The 25012-nt window shown below is 30.7% G+C and overlaps 1 protein-coding gene across 7 annotated transcripts in view; it reads right to left on the bottom strand.

The window, feature by feature from the left end:
• GRIK2 (glutamate ionotropic receptor kainate type subunit 2) overlaps positions 1–25012 on the bottom strand; it is a 728978-nt gene that overhangs the window by 187491 nt on the left and 516475 nt on the right. For all 7 annotated transcript variants that reach the window (XM_032275168.1, XM_032275169.1, XM_032275170.1 and 4 more), the window contains one exon: positions 17227–17450. In XM_032275168.1, coding sequence (XP_032131059.1) covers positions 17227–17450 — 224 coding nt within the window. The remainder of the gene's footprint in view (positions 1–17226; positions 17451–25012) is intronic.

Raw genomic sequence — 25012 nt, forward strand, 5'->3', positions numbered from 1 at the left:
TAGGATCAGCTTTTTTTAAAAAATCAGATAGAGGCCTAGAACTCCATAGGTTTATTTTATTTGAAATGCTATTTATCATTTTTAAACAAATAATTCAGTTTCCCTAAATGTCTCAAAGCATTCAGATGAGGTTTATAAACCATTCTGGTCATTCAACTAATCTAATTTGGTCTATTTAAAAGTTTTGCAAGACTTAGTATTAGAAAATAAGATACCTATGTCCCAATGTCTTATTTAAATGTTATATATCTAATATATATTCTTTAACACGCTGTATAGTTGACACACTTCTTTATACCTCTGCTTTCAAAATATAATGTCCAGAAGGTTTTCAGAATTACATTCAGCAATTTCATTAGCTTTATACTGTAAATCTCTGAGAAACTGTTAGCAATGGCTTTAATATTTTAGTTTTTACCATGCTATTATAATGCTTCACGCTTTTATACAAAAGTTGAACTATGCAACAAGTGCTCAGTTTGTAAAATAACGTATAAAGGAAAATAGCAATCAAAAACAATTTGTTGTTGTTTGCTGTGCTACCACACTCTAGTGCGGACAAGTATTTACGAGGTCAGTAAATCAAATCTCAGGAAGATAACAGGTGGCTAATAGAAGCAGAAACTACAAACAAAACTGCTATTTGTTGTAGTCTGGCATATTGCTTTAGATACATTATAGACAAATATATCATTAGGATGATATCCTCTGCAGGCAATGCTCAACACTGAAGTGCCATCCATATTTATTAACTTCTTGGGCTTGCCTTTCAGATTTCGTGCTTTTTTGGAATGCTACCTCACCTGCTATGCCTTTTAGAGTTCTGTCTTCAGGTGTACTAATTTATTACTATCTGGTCCCTTCCTATATACATTTGTCCTTTTCCAATATTAAATTTTAAATCACTCATTCAGACAGAACATGCATTACATTTGCATTTCTCCACACTTCTTAGTGAGAGGGTACTCAAAAATTTGGGATTAAATGGTTTTAAGTCTCTGGAGTTTATAGCCTTTATCCCAAAGTTTAAACACACACACATACACACACACACACACACACACACACAAACACACACACACCTTGCTTTATAGTTATAATTCAAAAAATTTTAATAATCTGCAGAAAATTTTTTCACACACATGTCCTTCAAAATGCCTCTGTCAAAAATGAAAAGAGAAATTGCTAATTGTCTCTAGACAGGCCATTTTAATATCACTACAGGCAAACTTTAAATACTCTAGGCTCACGTACAAGATGAATTCAATACTTATTTTCTAGCTTTTTGTACTATGGTACATTTATTCTAAAAGTAGAACATTAATAATTTCTCTAAATTAGTTGAATTTTTGAAATATTTTATAAATGATTTATTATAAAATAAAATATCTGAATGTACTTTAATATTTGAGTTAAGAAAATCAAATTGTTTTTAGCTGCTGTGTTAAACTACAGCATATTTACTTTAGTTGCTCTAGTAAAAACTGCTTTTATTATCCAAAATATTTCTCTGTGAATTCATCATTGTCTCATGCAGCACTAAGCCATTTAATCAAATACTAAATAAAAATTTCATATTTTATTTCTGAAAGAGTAGGTATAGTGACTGGCAGGTTATTTCAAATAAATACATATTAGAAATTATGAGTGAGAGGGATATAAAAAATAAATTTTGCACATTGTGATTTTTATGCTAATATTCATTGATAAATTGATGGATGGATGAATAGAATTAGGTTGGTGGATGATTGATAGATGTATTAGTAATAGTTTTCAGGTGATGAAAGATCACTAAATGAAAACAAGGTTCATTAATATTTAGGAAGGAATATGAATTTATACAATCTCAATGTAGCTATAAATTATAATAATCAGTTTAATATTTTGGATACATGCTGTTTTGTGTGTTATGATCACAAACTAAATCAATAATATACCTTTAACTTTAAGAAACAACACTTCGTCAAACTTGAGAAAGAATAACTGCTATTTATGAAGCTTTTGTCTAACAACATTTTTTATTTGGACTAAGCTAAGACTTAAGCTATAACACTTCCCATTAACTATAAACGAGTTTGTATAAGAGGTGTCAGAAGGCTGCAAACCAAAGATTAAAATGAGCGAATGCCTTGCAGGATGGACCATATAATCCTTTGATAATTGAATCCATTTTAAGATGAGCCATTTAAAATTGCTACCTGTCCAACCTACACAAGATGAGCAAACTGGAAGCATGTAGATAATAATTACTAGTTGTCTCTGAACAGGCCATTTTAATATCACTACAGTCAAGTTTTAGACACTCTAGACTCACATATGAGCTGAATTCATTACTTCTCCTTTAGTTTTTTGGTACCATGTACTTGTATTCCAAAAGAAGTAGAACATTCATAATTATCATGTGTTGTCTAAGATGTAAATGGAATTTAAAATACAATGACCTCCTTTTAGTTCTGTTTGGTACAGTGTCTGTCATAAGCTAGACTAATAGGACTCTAACAAAAAGATTACAACCTTAAAAAATGTATAGTTTCAAAACTGTGGATGCAATTAAAATCTGCATAATCCACCTTGAGTGCTGATCATTTAGAAAGATTAACTAACTTCATTCTTGCAATAAACACAAAATAAATTAGCAATTGTTTTCTAACATACTTTCTCCTTTAACACAGAAGGAAATAATACTAATAAAATTAGAATTTACATTAATCATATACTTGCTTACAAATTATGATATGACAGTATAAAAAAAGCTTGTAGGGCCGGGCGCGGTGGCTCAAGCCTGTAATCCCAGCACTTTGGGAGGGCAAGGTGGGTGGATCACGAGGTCAACAGATCGAGACCATCCTGGTCAACATGGTGAAATCCCGTCTCTACTAAAAACTACAAAAACTTAGCTGGGCATGGTGGCACGTGTCTGTAATCCCAGCTACTCAGGAGGCTGAGGCAGGAGAATTGCCTGAACCCAGGAGGCAGAGGTTGCGGTGAGCCGAGATCGCGCCATTGCACTCCAGCCTGGGTAACAAGAGCGAAACTCCGTCTCAAAAAAAAAAAAAAAAAGCTTGTTTGCTAGGTTGTGTGGTTTTTTTTCCAACTTTCTAATAATTTCATAAATTTTAATGCATTTAGAAAATATTAAGTATCCATGATTATCTTTTTTGATTAATAACAAAATTTGATTTTCTGACCAAGTTTACAAATAAGTACTAACAAGTTGTCCTAAGACCAGCAAGTTTTAAATAAAGTTAAATTTCTTAAATATCATAATTAAATGTAAATTTATGTATTTATTGTATGTACTTTCTTAAAAGATATTAAAAACTAAAGCAATGATATTTTTTCAGTGAATTTTTAAAAAACTTTTAAGTGTTAACTATATTCAAGTACTATGAAGTCATAAACTGTCACTTAAATAGATGTGACACAATCTTATGCTTTTATGTACATCAGCAAAATGAGCACTGTTAATAATTCCAAGGGGAATCAGGAGAATGGATGCTTAATCTTGTTACAAGTGATTTAATCTATATAGAATGTGTATGATGAAGATAAAAAATTGAAATGAACTTATATGCTAAAGTAATGCTTCACACCTTTGATTCAGAAGGTTAACTGATAATAGAGAACAAAAAATTAGAGGTAATAGATTAACAGAGAGAGAGAGAAAACGCCCCATGGCTAAGTGTTGGGGCAATGCTGAGTTAAACAAACCTAATCAGATTTCTTTATTGCAAGAATTTTCAGAGCCTTTAACTTGTTAATAGTGAATTCCTAAAAGGAAACTCTACTACACAGTTCTCCTGACCTTATTTAATCATAGAGATTTTTTTTTTCCCCTAGAAACAGCTTAGCATCTGATCATTTGTAAAAACTGTCCTAAAATATGTTATACACTTATACTGCATGGGCATTATGAAGGGTACCACACTTAACAACTTGTTTTTTTTTTTGCTCCAACTTCTCCATGGCTGTAGAAAAGTTGGGAAAAATATTGATGTATTGGAATATGCCACATCAAAATAAATCAGTTATTTTCTACAATATTAAAAATTTACATTTTGATAGCATCACTTAAAATATTAGTGTACTGATTACTGTTTCTTACACGAAACTAGTTCAGCAAATTCATATTTCAACAATATAAGCCAGAACCAGAAAGAAAGTAAACAGACCTTTAATACGTGAAATATTTGCACTTATTATTCATATATTTTAAAGGTTTCCTTAATTTGTTTTAAAGAAAATGATGGTTTAAAGTAACAAAAAGAAGAGAGTAGTCAACCTGCTTAGAGACAGGTATTCTCACAACGGATGATAAAGAAGGAAAAAGGAAATTTCAGAAATGGACGCTTGAAATAAAAATTTTGAGAGAATTGCATGGGTGATGAATTCATAATTCAATAAATGCCTATGGTAGCTGCTGCCAATTACATACTCAATAACATAACTTTTCTTACAAAAGAACTGAAGTGGCAGTATGCTCAGAGAAAAGAAAGTCATGTCTTCAGCCTCTCTTGCAGCTAGGGATATCTAAGCAAAATAATTCTAGTTAATAAGACGCATACAGAGGAAGCATCTCCTTCCTAAATAAAAAGATGAAAACTTTTGTAGGGTGCTCTTCTCTTTTCTCCCTTCTTCTTAGCTTGGTATACAGATACAATGCCTGGCATTTCAATGGATATCTTGTAACCATGAGGATAAAAATATCTAAGAATGATGTAGCAGATAGACGTGCCAGGTTCTTTGATAATACCTTTCAGCCACTGTTTCAATTTTGTCTCGTCTAATTTGAGACTATTAACACAATCATCCAGTATTTATTTAAACAACATGGTCAAGTTTCTTATTACCCACAATGGAACCTATTTCTTCTAATACAGGCTCTGAAGCTATTACTGAACTTTCAAATAAAAATAATTGATGTTTATAATATTGCTAATAAATGACCTTAAAAAGTTTTTTTTTCCGTTTAGAACTTTTGATTAAAAATTATAAGCAGAAAAAATTTGTCATGGTTAATACATTTTCCACGTAAAATGTTAACTTCTTGTAATTTAGTATTGAACGATTAAGAAATTATCAATAGTCACAATGACTCATTCCCTGAAAACATCATATAGCTAAAGTTTACCTGGTTTAATTTCTCCTGTCCATAGATATGTTTATGTGCAGTTAACTCAAAAATGTTATGCTAATTGTGTAGGTATAAGATTTTTTTCATGAGCAAGAGGATAAGTTTTCATCTATTTTAAGTTTAGAATTGCTTCAGAGGTTCTAATTGTCTTAATAAAAGCCTAAATTTTTACTTTTACTTTCAAGACTCTACAACCTTGTCATTATATTCCATGTATCCTTCTTCATACATTCTGCATATCTGTATAAAAATACATTCCACCTGAACTACCTGCAATTCACTTTTACAGCCTATTGATTTCCCCTTTCTCTTGAACATATTACATATTAGTGGTATCCTAAGGTCTGTTCATTTCGGCTTGCAAGAACTAATTTTGCATCTATTTTCCCAAGTCTGCATTCGGTGATCCTCCTTATTGGTAGTTTGATGTTTGTTAGAGTGGGAATATTTAAACCATGAAAATTGGCAAATGCTATACACGAAAGCCTCTTTCACTGCCATAGCCAATTATCAAACAACTATCATCATATCACTGAACAATACATATCATTTCTGTTAAATTTTTAAGCCAATTTTATAGATGATTCATGAATTACCCTTGACACTATTTAATTGGTAGTGTTAGTACCAGAAAGTTACCAGATGTACACAGTGAAGTAGAAGGATTTCTGCATATAACATTGTAATAATATGCTATGAAATGTATTATTCAGTAGATCCAAATTAATTTGAAAGGCTTAGTGAAATGATAACAATAATCAGTTCCACTGATTTGTAATATGTTAGTGAAAACAAATTTAAATGGTGGTCGATTTTTTAAATATATAATTTTGAAGAAAAACAAATATAATTTAGTCTTAAATGGGTAACTAAGAACAATAAAGTAATAAGCATCTTTAGAATTTATAACTTCTAACTTCCACTTAAAATTTACATTTGTTTAGGAAATTAACTACATCAATAAGCTGATTACAGATCCTTATGTCCTATCCTTTTTACTTAAATAAAGTTATAATGGTATACTGCATTTTAGTTTATTTATTTAATGTAGCTGAGATTATTCCTTGTGTTATGAGATTATTATTTTAAGATATTGTTATGGAATTATAAGTTACTATAATCATTTAATGATAATTTTATAGTAAGACTTCTGGAGAAAAGTCATAATATTGATTGCCATAAATTCAGGCAATTTTACAAATGTCAAAGTAAAATAAAAACTGTAATTCTACATTCAAAAGTAGGGTCTATTTTTTAACATACAATGGCTATCATGTAGTTCCATTAGCTGGCTATCAATATCATTTTTTTTCTAAAACACCCAATTTTTTCAATCAAATTAAGAGTGGCTTTAAATTGAGAATAATAAGGAAAATGGCTCACACATACATAAGAAAACACAGGTTTGTCTTATAAAAAATTATTTCTTACCAAAATAGCTATTTGCAAATAAAATACCAAACTTAAAAAGTAGTTATTTTAAAAGAACTATGAAAGTGATTTACATTTGAAATAATCACAGGTCAAAAGCAAGTGGTTAGCTTGCAGAATAAACTTGCTAAGGATTTTAATAGCAGTAAGTCCAGAATTAAAAGGCTCCAGGCAGACTGTTCTCAGATCAGTCAGAAAGTCAAGTGGTTTCTAATAATAAAAATAAAACAAACTATGCTTTTTAAAAAGAAAAAAAAAGAAAGAAAAAAGAACATTCAGTAATTCAGTAAGTAAATGATTTTACCAACAACAACCTGAAGCTAGCATTGGAAAGGCTAAACTCATCTGGCCATTTAAATTGATGTAATTAATATGCAACTATCGGGATGATACAAAAATAGCGATCTTCAACTACCATAAAGATACAAAGCACATAAGATTTTCTTTTTTACTAGAAATTTTATCGATAAAAATAATTTTTATAGCCGCTTTCACAAAGCTTAACGACTTGTGGGTTTTCTATTTTTCCGCTAAATAAACTGAAAATATCTTTTGAAAATATAGACACTCTATTGTATCCAAAAAAATTAATAAAATATTTTAAAATTGTAGGTGTGCATTCTATATACAGTTTACTACCTAAACCAACTGAAGTATGTTTGGAAATCATTTATTAATTTGGTTTTCAACAAAAATATCAAAATAAATATTTTTAAATTCTTATCAGGTGGTTGATTTAAAATATTATTTTAAATATCTTCCTAATTTAAAATATTGAAGCTCTAATTGAAAATTGAAGAATATCAACATTTTAAAATCAACACACATTTCTCTAAGTGTGAATCTCATTTTTGCATGTCCATATATACGCAAAATTTTCTCTATTTTTAATGTTTCTTGTTTTGTAAAATTACTAGATTAATACCAGTTTCCAAAACATATCTTCAGTCTAGTGAATTGCTAAACTTATACTGAAATACACCTCCCAGCACCCCCACTCTTGATACCAATAATAGTAAGGGAAGCAGGGAAACACTTACCTAATTTTATTATGTTAAAATAATATTCAGGTGCATATTCTGAACCAACTTAGATGACAGTTGTAGCCCTATTCTGTGTATAATGTTTATCATGCCAGTAACATTCAAAACCTACAATTTCACCTTTGCTTCAAATATTAAGTTTATCCATTTAATAGGAAAATTTATCGCAAATGCATTCATCTCATTTTATCATCTCAGGTGTAGTCAGGAGCCCATGAGAATGCAAAAAGTTTGAAAGTAATTAATTTAGGATTAAACATCTCTCATAAAGAATAGCAGGAAACTATGTTATATCTAAGTGGGGAAAGAAAAAAATCACCTTTTATATAGGTTAGAAGGTATTAAAACTAAAAGGCTGTTTCAATAACTATTCATTAAATAAAATAGAAATAATCATTATAGTTTTAAAATGCAGATATATGTAATAACTTTATTAATAGGATTTTTTTTGTCATTAGGAATGGAAGGTGAATATCTGGGCTTCCAAACAAAATTTCAAAAATGAGTATAAAATCAACAAGTTTCTTACAGATAAAATTTTATATTTTCATAGTGTCCCTTATTATGCAAGAGCTAACTAGAAATAATTAAAACTATAGATATTACAAGTTAATAGAATAGTTTGCATTGTCATTTGTTTACTAATTATATTTATGTACAAAATAGATCAAGCAAGATATTTCTATCCAAAGATATTGAAATTCCCATTACTATTTAGGAGAGCCATGATATTTTTTTTTACTAAAAAAAACCCCTCTCTATATTTGTATACCCAACAGGATTGATATGAAAACAGTTTAACTTGAATGATGTAATTATGTAATGGAATGTAAAAAATTATAGCAATTAAGGTGTTGTGACATGCTTTAATGAATGAAGTTACACCAGTTGATGACACTATATCTCCTACTCATTAATTATTTGGATAGAGTGCATTTTTTACTCAGTATAAAGAAAGTTATAAATTGTCACTAAAATTTTGTCTGAACATTTTAATATTGCTATTTCTCTCATAACCATAAATAACGAAAAAAAATTAAAACAATACTAATCGCACTTGAGTCTTTGGAAAAGCTCACAATGTTGTTTTATTCTTTTAACACATGCAGCTAATAATTTTCAGGGAAAAACGGTTAGCATTTCCAGAGGCTAGGTTTATAAGGCAAATCTACATGTTTCGCTTGCTAATGTCTCCTGTCTAGTTGCCCAGCTGATTAGAAATAGTTTTCAAGCTTTCTTATTTGCATTCTAAAGAGAAAGACATACTTCTTAAGTGTAGCTAAGGGATTTTTTTCAAGGAATTATGTTACTGTAAAACAGTATACTACTAACATGTAGTAAAAAGATTTAATAGAGCATTCTTTAAATTTTTTTAAAAAATAGTCAAGCTCTGTTTTCTAAAGTTTTGGAAAGAAAAACTAGAAGTTAAAGTTAACATGACAGGCAAAATCAAGTGATACAAGCGACTTTTCTAAATATGTTTTCTATTTTCTTCTAAATTTATTTTTTTCTTTAGAGCCACATTCCTCCCCCAATAAGTTAAAATTAAAAGAGTGTTACAATGATACCGTTAAACAAAGAGAAAATATCTCTAGTCTCACTTGTGGTGAGGGCGAGGGGCTTGGGGCTGATATATATATATATATATATTCCTTAAATCAAATCATAAAAACACACAGTTACAAATTTTTTAAAAAGGTAATAAATGAATCTCTTTATACTTCTCAAATATAACCTGGCTATTTCTTCTTTTACTCTCTCATAGTTTCCCTTACTTGACCCACCACTCTAGTACAAGACTATATAGAGTAACATCCATTTGAAAGGACTCTTACACCAAATACTTTACAGCAAAAGGACAGTTTTATCCCAATAAAATTGTAACTAATTTAAGTGTCATGTTTCACGTTTAAAAAAAAAGACCTATTTGTCTACATTTCTCAAGACAATAGCCTTTCTATGAGCATAGTACTCTTAATCATTAAGACATACAGAACGAAAGAAAAAAACTGGTAAACAATTCTTTACTTCCTCATTATCTTTATTTCCCTGGCTTCCTGCACAGACTCCACTGTTTCAAGGTATACGTTAATTTAAAAGCTTTCGCCTGTCTTGACTAGACATGGCCTATTAAAATATTTCATTAAAAAAATTGTAAATTTTAAAAGCCACTGATTTTCCTGGAATAGTTGTTTCAGATTGAGAAGGCCTTTCTTAGGTTGACTGGAACCTCCCAAAAAGATCAAGGGCACCGTTTTTTCCAGTGGCTATAGAAAACAGACATGAAATTTTGTTTTGAGAAATACCACAGACCCGTCTGTTGAAGTACATTCTTACAAGTAATTCACAATATTTTGAAGGTATGAAAAATGTTGCTATCTAGAAACAAAACATAAAAGAATATTATTTAATTTAAAAATGCTTGTTTCTCCTTATCTTGTTGGTTCTTAAAAGATACCTCAAAAATTTATTTATTCTGGTCCAAAAAAAAAAAAAAAAAGAAAAAAAAAAGAAGAAATAAAAAGGAAGATAAACCAGTATTGTTCTTGTCCTATTAGCTTCTCAGCTTGAATTAGCTAATAAGAAATGTATAAAGACATGGTGGTAACTGCCAAAGAACCCACTACACCCCATTTTCCAAATCTTCAAAAAAAATGATTTTTTATAAGTGTGCTGCTTCTTATCAGATGTGTGTGCATGTGTGTGTAAAACACAATTACATGCTCCATAAAGGATTCATTAAGAACAGAGGTATCATATTTTTGCTAGCAAATATAATAATTTAATAAGTGTTGAACTTCAAGTTTCAGCGCTCTGAGTTTCTTCATGTCACCCCATAAACTATACATTACTATAAATAAATTTTGTGATTACTGAGCTAGTAAATCACATTAGAAAACTTCTAAATGGAAACCGATCATCATCAGAATGACCATAGTTCTCAGAAGCTCATTGACCAAGCTATTTATTGAGTGGAAACACCTAAAATGACTAGAAATACGCAGTCTTTTTACTGCCAGGAGTCTTCAATTCAATTCTGGTGATGGAGGCAAAGAAGGATTTAGAGGCCAATAATTTATCCATAAAATTTGAAAAATAAAGATATGCTATCAAATTTCTGCTCTTGCATTTATAGTTAATTTTGGTCTAACAATAAAAGATTATATTTATGTGAAAAACTAATTTGTAGATTGATGTAGAGACATCTAAAAATTAAATAAGCATGTTTATCCTTAAAAAAATGCCAACTAGCCTTTGATTATAGAAAATTACAAAAAAAAAACCATTAATTTTAAATTGCTTTTGTCTTACACAATATTTTTCTCAAATCTTTTATGCCTGTAAATGTCCAGTGTAATTTAAAAATTGAGAGGTGGAAAATATGATTTATTTCTCCTCTGAAGATTAAATTATCTTCTTTGTCCCAGGTGGATACTTACAGTCAAGATCTCCTGCCTCAATTAGCTAGATACCATATTTACCACAACTGAAAAGAAGTCATTGATTCAACTAGTTTGGTTCTACTAATGATACAAACTAATAGTTTTTTCTGGGTTGGTGACTCCACCTGTACTTACAAGCATAAACATTACTGGACCTACTGAAAACAAAGAGGTACATTATATCATAAAATAATAATTAAAAAACATTATTTTATGCAGAAGTAGCCTCATCTGCTATGGAAATAATTTAATCCATAGTTTGAAAATGCATTTAATTTTCATCAATGTTGACTTTTAGGTCCATAATTTAGATAAATATTTGTTAATATATAATCAATTTTAACAATTTCTTTCATAGGTGACAGGCATATTAGCAGAACAGCACTTATTTAAAACCAAACTTTCAGTAAATTTTAGGAAAATTGCTAAGTGGGAAGAAGAATAACAAATAGGCTTTTCTGCAATTTAAGTAAAAAAAAAGACATTTAAAAAAGTAAAATATATCTAAAGTTATGTTATGAAAAGGTAAAATTGAAATAGTTTTTTTAAGCAAAAAGTTGGCAAGTTGGTGGCAAAGGCAAACAACAAAATTTGCGTTTCATTTTAATGTGACAACAGTCGTTTTGACATTGGATTAGTTTACCACTCAACATCCCACAAAAACAGTTATCTATTTTTAAGTGCATAATGCTTCATTGTTGCCCTTCACTGTACATTAAATGTCACCCATCACTGTGACAGAAATATAAAAGCTATTGCACACTAGTCCAGAGCTGAGATCAAAGCTGTTAATGCAAGCACTTTGGATACGGTTTTCTAAAGTCAGTTAAACCACCGAAAACACTATGTTTAGAACATCTTTACCTCTGAGCTCCAAGAGAAATACAGAATGTTTTCTGAAGTATAAGGACTTTCAGTAAGGCAATAGCCTTGTCATCTTGTGTCAACAGATCATATTAGAGCCAAAATATATGTCAAGACAGTCTTGATCGTCACTGTAAATAATAAACCATTGAGCAGATTCTGGGGAGTCCATCCCCTGCTGCCTAATCCACTAATACAATAGATAATATTCTAATACTCTAAAAATAGTTCAAGGCAATTATGTACATTAATGCATAAGAAATTCCTATATTCCTTTTAACTTAGAAAACTGTTGTGTTGTAACACATTGAATATTCTTTGGTTTACTATTCTAGCTAAGAAGTCCAGGTTACTTAATATTAATATTGTTTGGCTTCCTTTACACTTTCTCCTGTATTTGACCAAAATAATTTGTTCATTTAAATAACCTAATGAATTTTCATGTAATAGTATTCATATTGCACAATTTGGTATAGCAATTTTATTCTCCAAATTTTATTTGTATTTTATTTTAAAATGCCAATTTCAGAATAAAATATGCACTATTCCTAAAGACTCAGTGAATAATTTATCAAGGTTACATCAATCCTGTTGGAGGGGTATGTATGTACCATTATTCTTTCCTTTTAGGTTTGGTCTTCAGTTTTTTATCTCTGTACATCAAACTGTTAAGAACCCAAGACCAAGATTTACATACTGAATTTCAGAACAGCTCAACTTTCTTGGAGATATCTATGGTTAAGAGAAAAAAAAAATCTAAGATATATAGGAATATTAATTGACTCATTTTATAAACACTATTATATCAATAGTAGCTTTAGTTTAATAAAATAAATATTTGAAGCAAGGTGAAAAATATATTTTATTATTAGTGTAAGGGGTGAGTGCCCTAACCAGACTTTTTATATAACTGACTGCCATCTCTGTAATCATATACCTAGGTCAAAGGAAAAGAGAAAGAAAAGGAGGGAAAAACATTTAGCGGAACATCTGAGTAAGTATGAACCCATAATGGACAAGATTTTGTCCTAATCTTCTGTCAGCAAACAGCTACTGCTAGAATACTTGGGATAAGGTCATTCCATGTCTACAATGCTCTATCCAAGGCTAATCCTTACTCTTGAATAAGCCTTCTGAGCTAATTCAGATAAGCATGCTGATTATGTCATTATGCTATAAATAATAATACAACTGCTTACAGGAGATAATAAAACATAAAACTATATGAATATAAAAACTAACGCCGTACAATTTCCTTCTTAGTATTGGTTAAATACATTTAAAACATTTGTTAAGTATTCTTAGATGATTTTTCTTAAATATAAGAACGAAGGGAAATTTTCAAAGGCATTGCCAAAATAATTTAGTTGTAAATCCAATTTTTAAAACTTAAATTACAATAATTATTAGATCTTAATTTGTCATAAAATTATTAGCATGATAGTAGAGCAGATATTCAATAAGCTTCTAATCTAATAGTCTAATGACAATTTAACAATCTTCCTCATGCCTATTTCCTTCATAGTTGTATATTTCTCTCTAGCAAAATATATATTACAAGATATTTTTTAGAAAAACATATTTAAAATACATGTCATTCATACAGAATTTGGGATGATTTAAATATTTTTATAAATTTATTCAAGGGCAATAGATATTTATTGCCAGAAATATGCACTGATTGTGAGTTATTAATGAAAATAACATATTCAGTTGGGTTTATTCTGGGACTCAAGCATTTAGCACAACTCCTAGTACTTATGGGTAGCCAATAGATGTTGTTGAATAAATAAATGAATGAGAGATAAATTTTAATATTTTATGGGATCTCATTAGTGCTTACTAGAAGCTCAACAAATATTTGACTAATTGAGTGAGTAGTTGATAGAATAATTAAACAAAAGAGGAAACAGAAAACAAATTGAAGAAGTGGTTTAGTAGTTAAGAAGATAGAGAAGGTTAATTGCAATAATAACAGGAACAATATCAGATGATGACCAAAAATAAAACTAATAATGTTGAGAAATTTTGACAATATATAAATCACTCATTATAATTTAGTTTTGAGATAAAGGTTTTTATTCCTAAGTATTACATAATTTGCTATAAGTTAATATTATGTAACTTCTGATAATAAATACGAATTCTGTTATTAAAGTGTAGTTATTTTAGACCATTGTGTGATTTTCAACGAAAATAAAACACATATTTAAGAATTTTTTTGAAACATAACCTTTTTTCTCTATAATTGTTATGGAGATAAAGAATATACATAAAAAATGCCGTATTAGTTTTTACATCAACAATGATGTCAATGAGTGCATCAGCGACCTCTATATGTCCTAAGACATAATTTTTATTGATAGGAAAAATAAAAGTGCTAAATGTAGCATTAACGTAAATGTATTTTAAATTCTAACATAGTAATTCCATTTGAATTACAAAGGCAATTAAATTATACAACTGCAATTTCAACATTTTATTTGCCTTTGCACATCACAACTTCTTTCTTAGTAAAAGAGTTCAATACTATGTCCAAGTAGATTTTAATTAAACAAATTCATTTGATTTTGGATGTTTAGCATCTAAAATTTAAATTGACTATATTCAGACTTTGCTTTTAATCTGATTTTTCAGTGTTTCATTTTTTCAAATTTAGAAATATTTAATACAATATTATTTTAAGATTGAAAATTGAACAAAATATTCTGAGAAAATCCTGAAAATATTCTTGTGTTATTTTACCAAGAATCTCTAATATTATATTTTACAGAATATATCTAACATTGTTTATTACCTAATGGAATATCTATTAATTTACCCATAAATGAAGATTTTACACTTTCTTTTTAGTGTATGAGGGAATTTGTCAATTTGTTTTGAAATTGTTGAAGAAGCTGAAATAATATCATTTTCATATCTGTTTACTTAATAACCAATGACAAAATATAACAGTAACATTTCAAAATATAAAAGCAGTAGCAGTAAAAAAAATGGTAAATTGGCTGACTTTATATTCTCAAATAGAATAACATAGTTATATTTCTTTCGTGTAAAATCAGTACAGATTACCATAATTATACAGATGCTGTCTACAATGGTTTATCAAGTGAGTTACAGAAATATTTTGAAAAGTTAGGTAAGTGCATATCCATCCACATGCCTCTATTTGCAAATGTACTTTTTTAAGCTGCCAAGGAATCCAGATATTTCTGTATTTGCTTTGAATCTAACTTCAAAAGCTGTGGGTTTGGAAAATTAGAAATAACTAAAATTCCTAATACAAATTTCAAGTAACCCAAGGGTCTCTGTTTAAGATCTCCAGAAAAGTACTGTCAGACCTAATTCAGCTTGATTAATGACCATAAAGTTGCTTCAAAGTTGTCTCATGACATATTCCTCTAGGCTTTATTTATATTCTCCTGGGAAATTTGTTCATCTAAGAAGAAGAAAGGTACATGCAAACATTAGGAAGACTTTTTAAATATTTTGGAGTATTTATTTTTCTGTTTGGCCTGTGGGCTGGATGAAGAGTTTTCTAGCCATTGAATTACTTAATCTGCAACTCTTCACTTATTTCTCTGAACACATAAAATAGAGTGGCCGTATCTGTCACTATAAAAAAAGACGTAATTTGTCCAAAGATGCTCAAAAATGAGAAGGCCGTTTTATTTTCACAGAATATAGAAAAAGCTGGAGCTAAAAGTTTAGGAACTTCACACTCTAAATTCTCATTACTGTGGGAAAAACCCCAATAGTCACATAAAACATTAATAGGTTCTCCTGTACAGCTTCACATGCTATATGGCAATAGGCTTCCAATACATAATTTTAGGCAAATGCAAATGATAATTATCTGAAGAACACAATTCTTAATATTTAACTAATTAGGTAAAAATGATGTATTTGTAAAATTATTACATATAAATATATAAAAATTATCTGTGTGCAAATATATAAAAATGTTATGGTACTTCTAATTGATTTTATTCATTTTTTAACTGAATTAACTAAACTTTTTATGGACAGAAAAGAAATACATTACTTCACTGGAAAAAAATATGTTCAATTCCTTATTGAAAAATAAGTTCAATCTCTCACAAATACCCTTACTGATAAATGTATCCAAAGAATCCATGTAATATAATTGAAAAGATACCTGCATATTTAATTTTGATTATACAGCACAAAAACATATATATATTTATATAAGTATTTTTATCACCATAAAAATTATATGTAGAATTCTAATTGATTTTTAATTCAGAATTTTTTTAATATTTGAGGAAATATAAAAATTTAAAGGATATAATGAATATGTGGCTTAACACCATGTTATTAGAGTAATGATAGAGTTATGAGTCCTGAGGCATAATACTATTCTTAATTAAGGCAAAAGTAAGTTAAATCATATCAAAATATCAGTTGAAAGTTTGATAGTGAGGTTGGTGTAAATAAACATGATTACAAATTTCCACCTCCAAGAATAAAATAAAGTAATACCATCAACATAGACTGAGCTGTATCACAGATTTTAAGGGTCATTATTAAATTATAAAATATATGTATATTTTTTCATTTAGGCATTTTTTCTTTTTTTCTTAATTTTTATTTTTTATAGACATAGGATCTCCCTCTGTTGATCAGACTGGTCTCAAACTCCTGACCTCAAGGCAATCCTCCTATCTTGGCCTCCTAAAGTGCTGGGATTATAGGCATGAGCCATCACACCTGGCCTGGCATTTTATCTTCTGACCCTATGATTTGAAACATACACTATGTGTCAATGACAATAAGGCACTTTTTGTAGTGACATTTGCTCTGTAAGAAAAATGACACATTTTATAGAATACTAGGATAGTCTTTTTATACTTAGAATAGAAATTATAAATTAGCCTTGGTTTCTTAAAAAAACCTCCTTTTAAATTTTAGTAGTTTGGTTTTTCTTAAAATTGAATTATTAACTCAAGTTAGTCAAACATGTTATTTTGGTTTCGGTTCATCAGAAATGTTCAAAGTGAGTCAATGATTCTTTTATCATACTGATTTAAACAGCTTTTAGATTCTAGTTAGGAAAACAGTAAACCCTACAACATTTATAGCTTACTGACACAACCAGCATGCTTTCTGCCCACAAAGGCAGATAAGTACATTTTAATAAATGAATGTGATTCTTAAAATTTTATTATTTTTCAGCACCCCGTGGAAAATAAAGAACAGAGAAAGTAAAATTGATTGTGACTTTTGACAATCATTAGTTAGATAAATGAGGTAACAATTGCCAAAAAAATCACAAAAGTGAGCATGTTACCTGGCTATGACAAAGAGCACACAACTGACACCCAAGTAAGCCAGCAGAATATACATCCAGATATCAGGGGAGAGAGGATTCAGGAAGGAGAAGACGCCTGGGTTTGTACCATTGGGCTTGCGGTACAAAATACTTATTCCAAGTGTCATAAAGGGCTTGGAAAAGTCGATGACCTTCTCTCGAACATAGGTAATAGCCAGTGGAGCAACTGCAAGGTCAGCTTTCTGTAGACAGAAACATAAAAAAGGAAGGAAAAATTGGTTTTCAGTCACAAGAAAAAAAACAGTAATCAAATTAAATAAAACAAAGGCTTTACATTTGTCTCAGTAACAATTATGTTAAAATTTACAGCATTCCTTACTGTGAAGTAAAGAATCTGATTTACTTCACTAATCATTTCTGTGTGCTTCTAGATTAGCAAATCAGCATTTATTGAAAGTAGATATAGAAAAAAACTTTATGGAATTAAAAAAATGAAGAAACTATTGTACACTCATGACATTAATTATGCTACTAGCCTCATAATTGCTTTTATTTTAAATTTTAAAAATCTATTTAATAATCATTATCATTTTCTTAATATATTCATCAAATTATAATAGTACTATATCAAATTGTTTAGCTGAGAATTAAGAGACATTTTCTGATTTTAAAACTATAGAATATAGTTAAAAGGTTTTAGTCTTTAAATAGTTAAAATATTGTTCAAAACATCTCTCAGTGTGATTCTGTTTACTACCTCTGAGTTTTGTTTCTCTGCCTCTAATTTGTTTTATATTATTTAATGAAAATCCTTGCAGCCTTGCCTAAACCGCATTAGGAAATGAGTTTTTCCATTTTCACAAAGTTGCTAATTTTCCACGGTAGCTTAAATATGTTGAATTAGTAATGCTTTTCATTCATCATGCTATAATCATCTGTCAAAGATGAACTTAAGTTCTAATACATTGTAAGAAATAATTATAATATTTTAAAATAATGAAGGCATCTATGATGAGAAGTTATATTGCTACATTCATTTTATTATTAATAAACGTAAAAACTTTCAAAAAGTAAAGAACAAAATGTTCACTGTCAAGAGTAAGAGAAAGACATTAAAAAATGAAATTAGTCCTCCGTGTTTTCTTGTCTCAGTCAATGTCAAAGGACTTAAGGACAATACTATTTGTTTGTTGACAATACTATTCTGTGTGTGTGTTTGTGTGCATTCCTGTGTTGGTGATGTGCAGGGAAAGAACACTGAAATGCTTGGAAAGAGTATCTTTGATAGGAGCCACAGAAAAAGACATTTCTCTAAAAAACAAAGGAAGAAAAAAGATTTTAAAAATTCTAGGGGAGGGCATCATCATATTTCACATTCATAAATCAAAGAAAATAATTAAAAAATAATAATTGCTAATATTTTTAGGTAGTTGCTGTACAAGAGGCACTATGTTAAGAACTTTACAGGAATTGTCACATTCCCCATACAATTTACATAATCTTACTATTCCTCCCTTTTTCAGATAAGGAAACTGAAACCTTGAGAAGTTAGAAAACTTCTAGCTTCTAAAGTTCATTTTCATAGAGTTCATTAGACAGTGGAATCACGCTATAAAGCCAAGCTGTGGAGTCTGCATCTAGAGCATAACCATGACATGCATCTCAAAAACCAACAACGGAATCATAGAAAAGCCATTTATTCATTCACTCATTCATTTAATAATTTGTACAGATGGAAAGGAAAATATATAGAAATTATTCTAGAAATTGATAGATTACAGTCTCTCAGAATTTAGAGGGTCAGGTGCAGAATGCAGGCAGAGGGAGCATTTTCCACAGAAAGGAGATAGCACTTCCTCTAAGACGTAAGGGAGAAACTAAAGATTGTCTGAAAAAGTGAATAACCTTGTTACAGAAATGAAGTGGTTGCTCTGGCTTGGCTCTATGTCCTTACCCAAACCTCATATTGAATTTGAATCTGCACACATTGAAGGTGGGTCCTGGTAGGAGGTGATTGGATCATGGAGGTGGTTTCTCACAAGACCGGGCTGTTTAATAGTGTGTAGCGCTTCTCTCTTCTCCCCATCTCTCTCCTGCTCTGCCTTGTGAGGAGGGTACTTGTTTCCCCTCCCTTCCAACAGGATTGTAAATTTCCTGAGGCTTGTCTAACCACACTTCCTATACAGCCTGCAGAACTGTAAGTCTACTGAACCTCTTCTCTTCATAAATTACCCAGTCTCAGATAATTCTTTATAGCAGTGTGAGAATGGACTAATGCAGTGGTAGTTTAAGAAACAGACTCCAGGTAAAAAGTGGACAACACAAGGCAGTAGTTTATCCCTGTTTGGAGGGTTAAATACACAGCACAATTTATATATGTGTTACTTCATTTTGTAATCTCCTTTTTCCTATCACATATAAACCATATAAGCGAATATGCTATAAAGTGGTAACTTTTTAAAGTTTTTAATTGACAGATACAATTTTATGTATTTATTGTATACAACATGATGTTTTGAAGTACATATACATTGTGAAATGACTAGTATAGCTAATTAACATATACATTATCTCACATAGTTATCATTTTGGTAGTGAGAACACTACATCCACTCTCTTCTTATATGGAGCATTAAAAAGTTAATTTCATTGACTGAGAAAGAAGAATGGTGGTTACTAGAGGATGGGATGATTATAGGGGGAGGGGAAAAGTTCAGAAAGATGCTGCTCAAAGGAAATAAAACTTCAGTTAGATAGAAGAAATGGGTTTAAGAGATCTATTGTATAAAATGGTTATTATAGGTAATAATATATTCTTGAAAAATGGTAAAATATGTCTAATGTACAGCAAAAAATTAGAAAAAAATTCAAACAACATATATTTTAAAAAGCTACATTATTCAGAAATGTTGTAATGTAGAAATACATCAATAGGATTGGATAGTCATACATTAAATTTTAAAATTTATTTAGCATTGCTTAAAATAAAAAATTCTATTCCAAATGGGAAAGAGGAAAAAAAGACAGAAATTATGTAATACAATAATACTTTTAATTATAAAAGATATTAACTATTTAAAACAAAAGATACAAACAGGCACTTTCAGTCATTTTGTAAAAAACTTAATGTATAAACAGACTTTATTATAGCCATACAATGTAATATTATTCAGTTATGAAAATAAATGAGCTATCAAGACATGAAAAAGCATGGGGGAAGCTTGCATGCATATTGCTAAGTGAAAGACACAAGAGAATTTAGGGGGTCAAGTACAGAGCCCCTGAAAAAGCTACGTACTTTATGATTCCAATTAATGACATCCAGGAAAAGGCAACATGGTAAAGACAGTAAAAAGATCACTGGTTGCCAAGGGTTCAAGAGGAGTAAGAGAGTGTTGACTATGTGGAGCACAGAATGATTTTAGGGTGGTGAAACTATTCTGTAGGATGCTATAATGGTGGATACATGATATTAGGCATGTATCAAAACTCATTAAAATTGTGCAATACAAAGAGAGAATTCAAATGTAAACTATGGAATTTAATCATAAATGTATCAATAATAAATCATCAGCTATAACAAATGTACTACACTAATGGAAACTTAACAATTGGGGAAAATGTGTATGAAAATGGGAAGGGAGAGTATCCAGTAAAGTTTACTTTCTGCACAATTCATCTATAATCTAAAATTTCTTTAAAAAATAAATTATACATTATTGAATAACAACAGGTTGTTTTACTATATCCTCTGTTAGCAGATGCATTGTGTTATAACAATGTTGCTTGTGTTTGCAGCTTGAAGAATGGGTCTAAAATGGCAAAACCCCAGACTGGGAGGGTGGAACGGGAAAAAAATGAATATCATAGTATAGCTAGCATTAATGTGTCCATTATGAGGCAAAATGTGCTATATTATTTGGAGGCTTTTCACCTCTATTCATAATCATTACAGCCCTACCAAATTTGTAGCGTGATATTTCCTTTTAACAAATGAAAAACAAAAACAGAATAGCTAACCTGAAACATGAGATCTTAAGAAAAGTATGGCTCCAAAGATGACTTAATGATGCACATTTCCCATTATTTTTCTGTACAACCATTCAAATATATCACACCCATTTATGTTGCTCTACTGGTTTTGTTATTTCCCTTCCCAAAATGATATTCCTCTTTCTCTACTACTCAAATTCTGTAAGACACGTATCTTGTTCTTTTCTTCCTGTGTATCCTTCCCTGAATACTCTATTCACATTAATTTATCCTCAGTGAATTTGTATATAACTTATAAACTGAATCCTGTAATTTAACATGTAGCAATATTTTATGTTGTGTTATTTCTTATTCCACATATAAGTCAATCAATATGATATGAGAAATCTGAATGTACATATTATTGTAAGAGTATTCTCCCAGTTCCTATGAGAGTATAAACACTTGAAAGCCTGCAGGCATATCCTTCAATCAGAGCATGTAACTCTAAACTGAGGGAATGGTAAAGTCTTCCGCCCTGGAAATCTAACAAAGACACCTACACAGCAGCTATCTTATTAAATTAATAAGCATTAATTTAACATTCTGTCGTTCTATGTGAAACTCTTCCAAATTGTCTTATTCATCTTTATGATCATAATAAACCTAACATCCCTAAAGCACTGGATAAAATTTGACACCAAGGAACTGCATAGTAAATGTTTGCTGATTACAGTTACAATTTAACTTAGTAAAATTTTCAAAGAAAACCACTCAGAGAAATTTTAAACGAAACATTTTTCTAGTCTTACTATAGAAATGAAATTTATTTGTACAATAATATAATTCCAATTGAACTAACTATCTAGATAGAACAGAATAATTCTTTTTACAGTTACGTAGCTAATAGTAATCCACTGATTAAATCCTATAAAGTAGTGGTAAAAATTATTGGTCTAATTTCTGAGACCTTAAACGAAGAATTAGGTAACAAAACATATCTTCGTGAATGGTGCAATGACTCCAAATTTGAATATGTTGTGAAACTTTCTTCTTTATGAAGTTTCAGAAACCAAAGAACATAATGATCTGATTTTTTTTTTTTTTTTTTTTTTTTTTTAGACGGAGTTTCGCTCTTGTTACCCAGGCTGGAGTGCAATGGCGCGATCTCGGCTCACCGCAACCTCCGCCTCCTGGGTTCAGGCAATTCTTCTGCCTCAGCCTCCTGAGTAGCTGGGATTACAGACACGCACCACCATGCCCAGCTGATTTTTTGTAGTTTTAGTAGAGACAGGGTTTCACCATGTTGACCAGGATGGTCTTGATCTCTTGACCTCGTGATCCACCCGCCTCGGCCTCCCAAAGTGCTGGGATTACAGGCGTGAGCCACCGCGCCCGGCCCAATGATCTGATTTTTGTAATACATGATCTCGTCAGTGAAACATCTTGTACATACTTCAAGAGGTTCTTGCAATTTTACACTGGAAGACCAGCTCTAAATGTTGTTTTCTTTTCCATGATGTTGTTAAATGCTTAATAAAATGGGTAAAATAATTAAAGCAGTAAATTCATATGAATAAATTGGTAACATTTATTCTGATTAACTAAGACACTTAAGCTAGTTAATTAGGCATATTCAGTGTAATGTCACATGTAAGTGATACAGCATATTCCTAGACTCTCCACAATGTATAATGTTAAATAATTTGTCTCTGTGTACACTTGTAAGAAAACACAGTCCACTTTCTGTACAAATGGCATACCACCTCTGCCACTACCAACCTAGTCGCATTGCCTGAACTCTTAAAATGGCCTCCAACTGGTCCCCTATTATCATTCTTGCCCAACTAGAATCTCTTTTCCATGCAAACTCCAGAAGGTTCTTTCTAAAACACATACCAGATTATCACTTTCTGCTCAGTATCCTACAATGACTTCCAGAACATTTTTGATGACAAAGCACTACAAGATACGGCTTTATCAACATTAGTTCCATTACTCTTCTGCTCTTTCTCACTGTTGTTTCAACACTCTGCCTGCCTTGCTAACTCTCAAATGAGTGTACACATTCCTTTCTCCAGGCTTTCCGTTTGCTGTTCCCTGTCCCTGGAAAGCTTGTCCCTTATACATACAAATGGCTTATTCTCTCATTTCATTCATGTGTTTTCTTTGATGTCACTCTCGTCATGGGGTTTCCATAGCATAGTGGTTATCCCATTTGCCTGGCAATTACTTGAAGGGGTCTTTCCTGAACACTCATTCTATCACTCTTTATCTCCATACAGTAGTTTCATTTTCTTCATGAAATATGCCATTAACTGACATTGTCACTTGTCAGCCTTTTTCCATTAGAATATAAGTTCCTTTTGAGTAAGCAGTTTCTCCACTATTGTAACTGTGTTGTCAATGTCTAGTACAGTGACTGGCACAGAGTTGTCACTAAGTAACTAGTTTTTGAATTAATGAAACTATTATTATTGCTAATTCTACCCTCAGGACACCCCCTTATCTTTTTACCAAAGAGAATATCCTTGAGATTTGTTTTTATTGAACTTTTTCTCCCAAAGACTTCTTTCAGATTAGCTGTTGTGTATTTTTGTTGTAAAGACCATATAGCAGTGAAATCTGGAATATTTAATGAAAACATCCTTGTACTTCATCTCTCCCCTCACCCCACCAACTTCAGCCCACTGTTTCTGTTGAGGTCTCCATCTCTGGCAGCATGAATGAGAGATGCTGGAATGTATGGTTAATACTAGAATCATATGAAAAGATAAAAAATAATTTTAAGGAATGAGATTTTTTCCATGTACATGATTTCTAATTTTTGTTATGATAAATAATGGTAAATAACTGCTAAAATATTTCATAGATAACTCTGTGATTAACTGTGTTTTAGTTATTACCATAAACAAGTTAACACATATGTCAGGACTTACGAGGTGTTGTTCAAGAAAAAAATTGATGAGATTAAAGTTACATAAGTTTTAAAATATGAAAAAAAATAAACTTGTATAAATTATATATTTTCCATACTATACAAAACCTAATATGCATTTGCAGTTACAAAAACAGAAACTTATGTTTTAGAAATATGAATTTAGTTCATTTCCACCAAACCAAGAAATTAGCACAGTGTCCAACAGAAAGTAAAGTGGGCAATTGAGTTATAAAATGCAGAGATTTCTCTCACACTTGTAAGGCCAGAATAAAAAATAATTTAAAGAAAAAAAAAAAGTAGATTTAGCTGCTGCCTCAGCACCTGCTACTTGCTAATGGTGAAGGAAGCCTGCTGATAATTTCAAATAATATTGAGTAAACCTACCAAGCTTGCCATTAATAACAATGAAAAATAAACTTCTCAACTGATATCTTCAGAAGAACCATGGCTCTAAAATGTTTCCAGAGCTTTGGGGGAGGAGATTAATTGTTTTAGCTTAGCTTTGTTTTGTTTTATTTTGTTCTCCACTCAAATCTGATTTTGTTGTACACTCTCAGTTGTATGCTTCATAAATATTAATACTCCTCTATACTAGAATTATTACAATATTTCCATGGAATGAATGTTGATATGGTTTGGCTGTGTCCTCATATCTCTTCTTAAATTGTAGTTCCCATAATACTCAGGTGTTGTGGGTGGGACCCAGTGGGAGATAACTGAATCATGGGGTTGGTTTCTCCCATGCTGTTCTCACAGTAGTGAATACGTTTCATGAGATCTGATGATTTTATAAGGGGCTTTCCCTTTCACTTTGCTTTCATCCTTTCTTGTCTGCCGCTATGTAAAATATAATTTTTACCTTTCCCCATGACCGTGTGGCTTCCCCAGCCA

Source organism: Sapajus apella, unplaced genomic scaffold (genome assembly GCF_009761245.1).
Source record: "Sapajus apella isolate SASKATOON/1434 unplaced genomic scaffold, GSC_monkey_1.0 scaffold6, whole genome shotgun sequence".
In the NCBI taxonomy this organism is placed as follows: domain Eukaryota; kingdom Metazoa; phylum Chordata; class Mammalia; order Primates; family Cebidae; genus Sapajus; species Sapajus apella.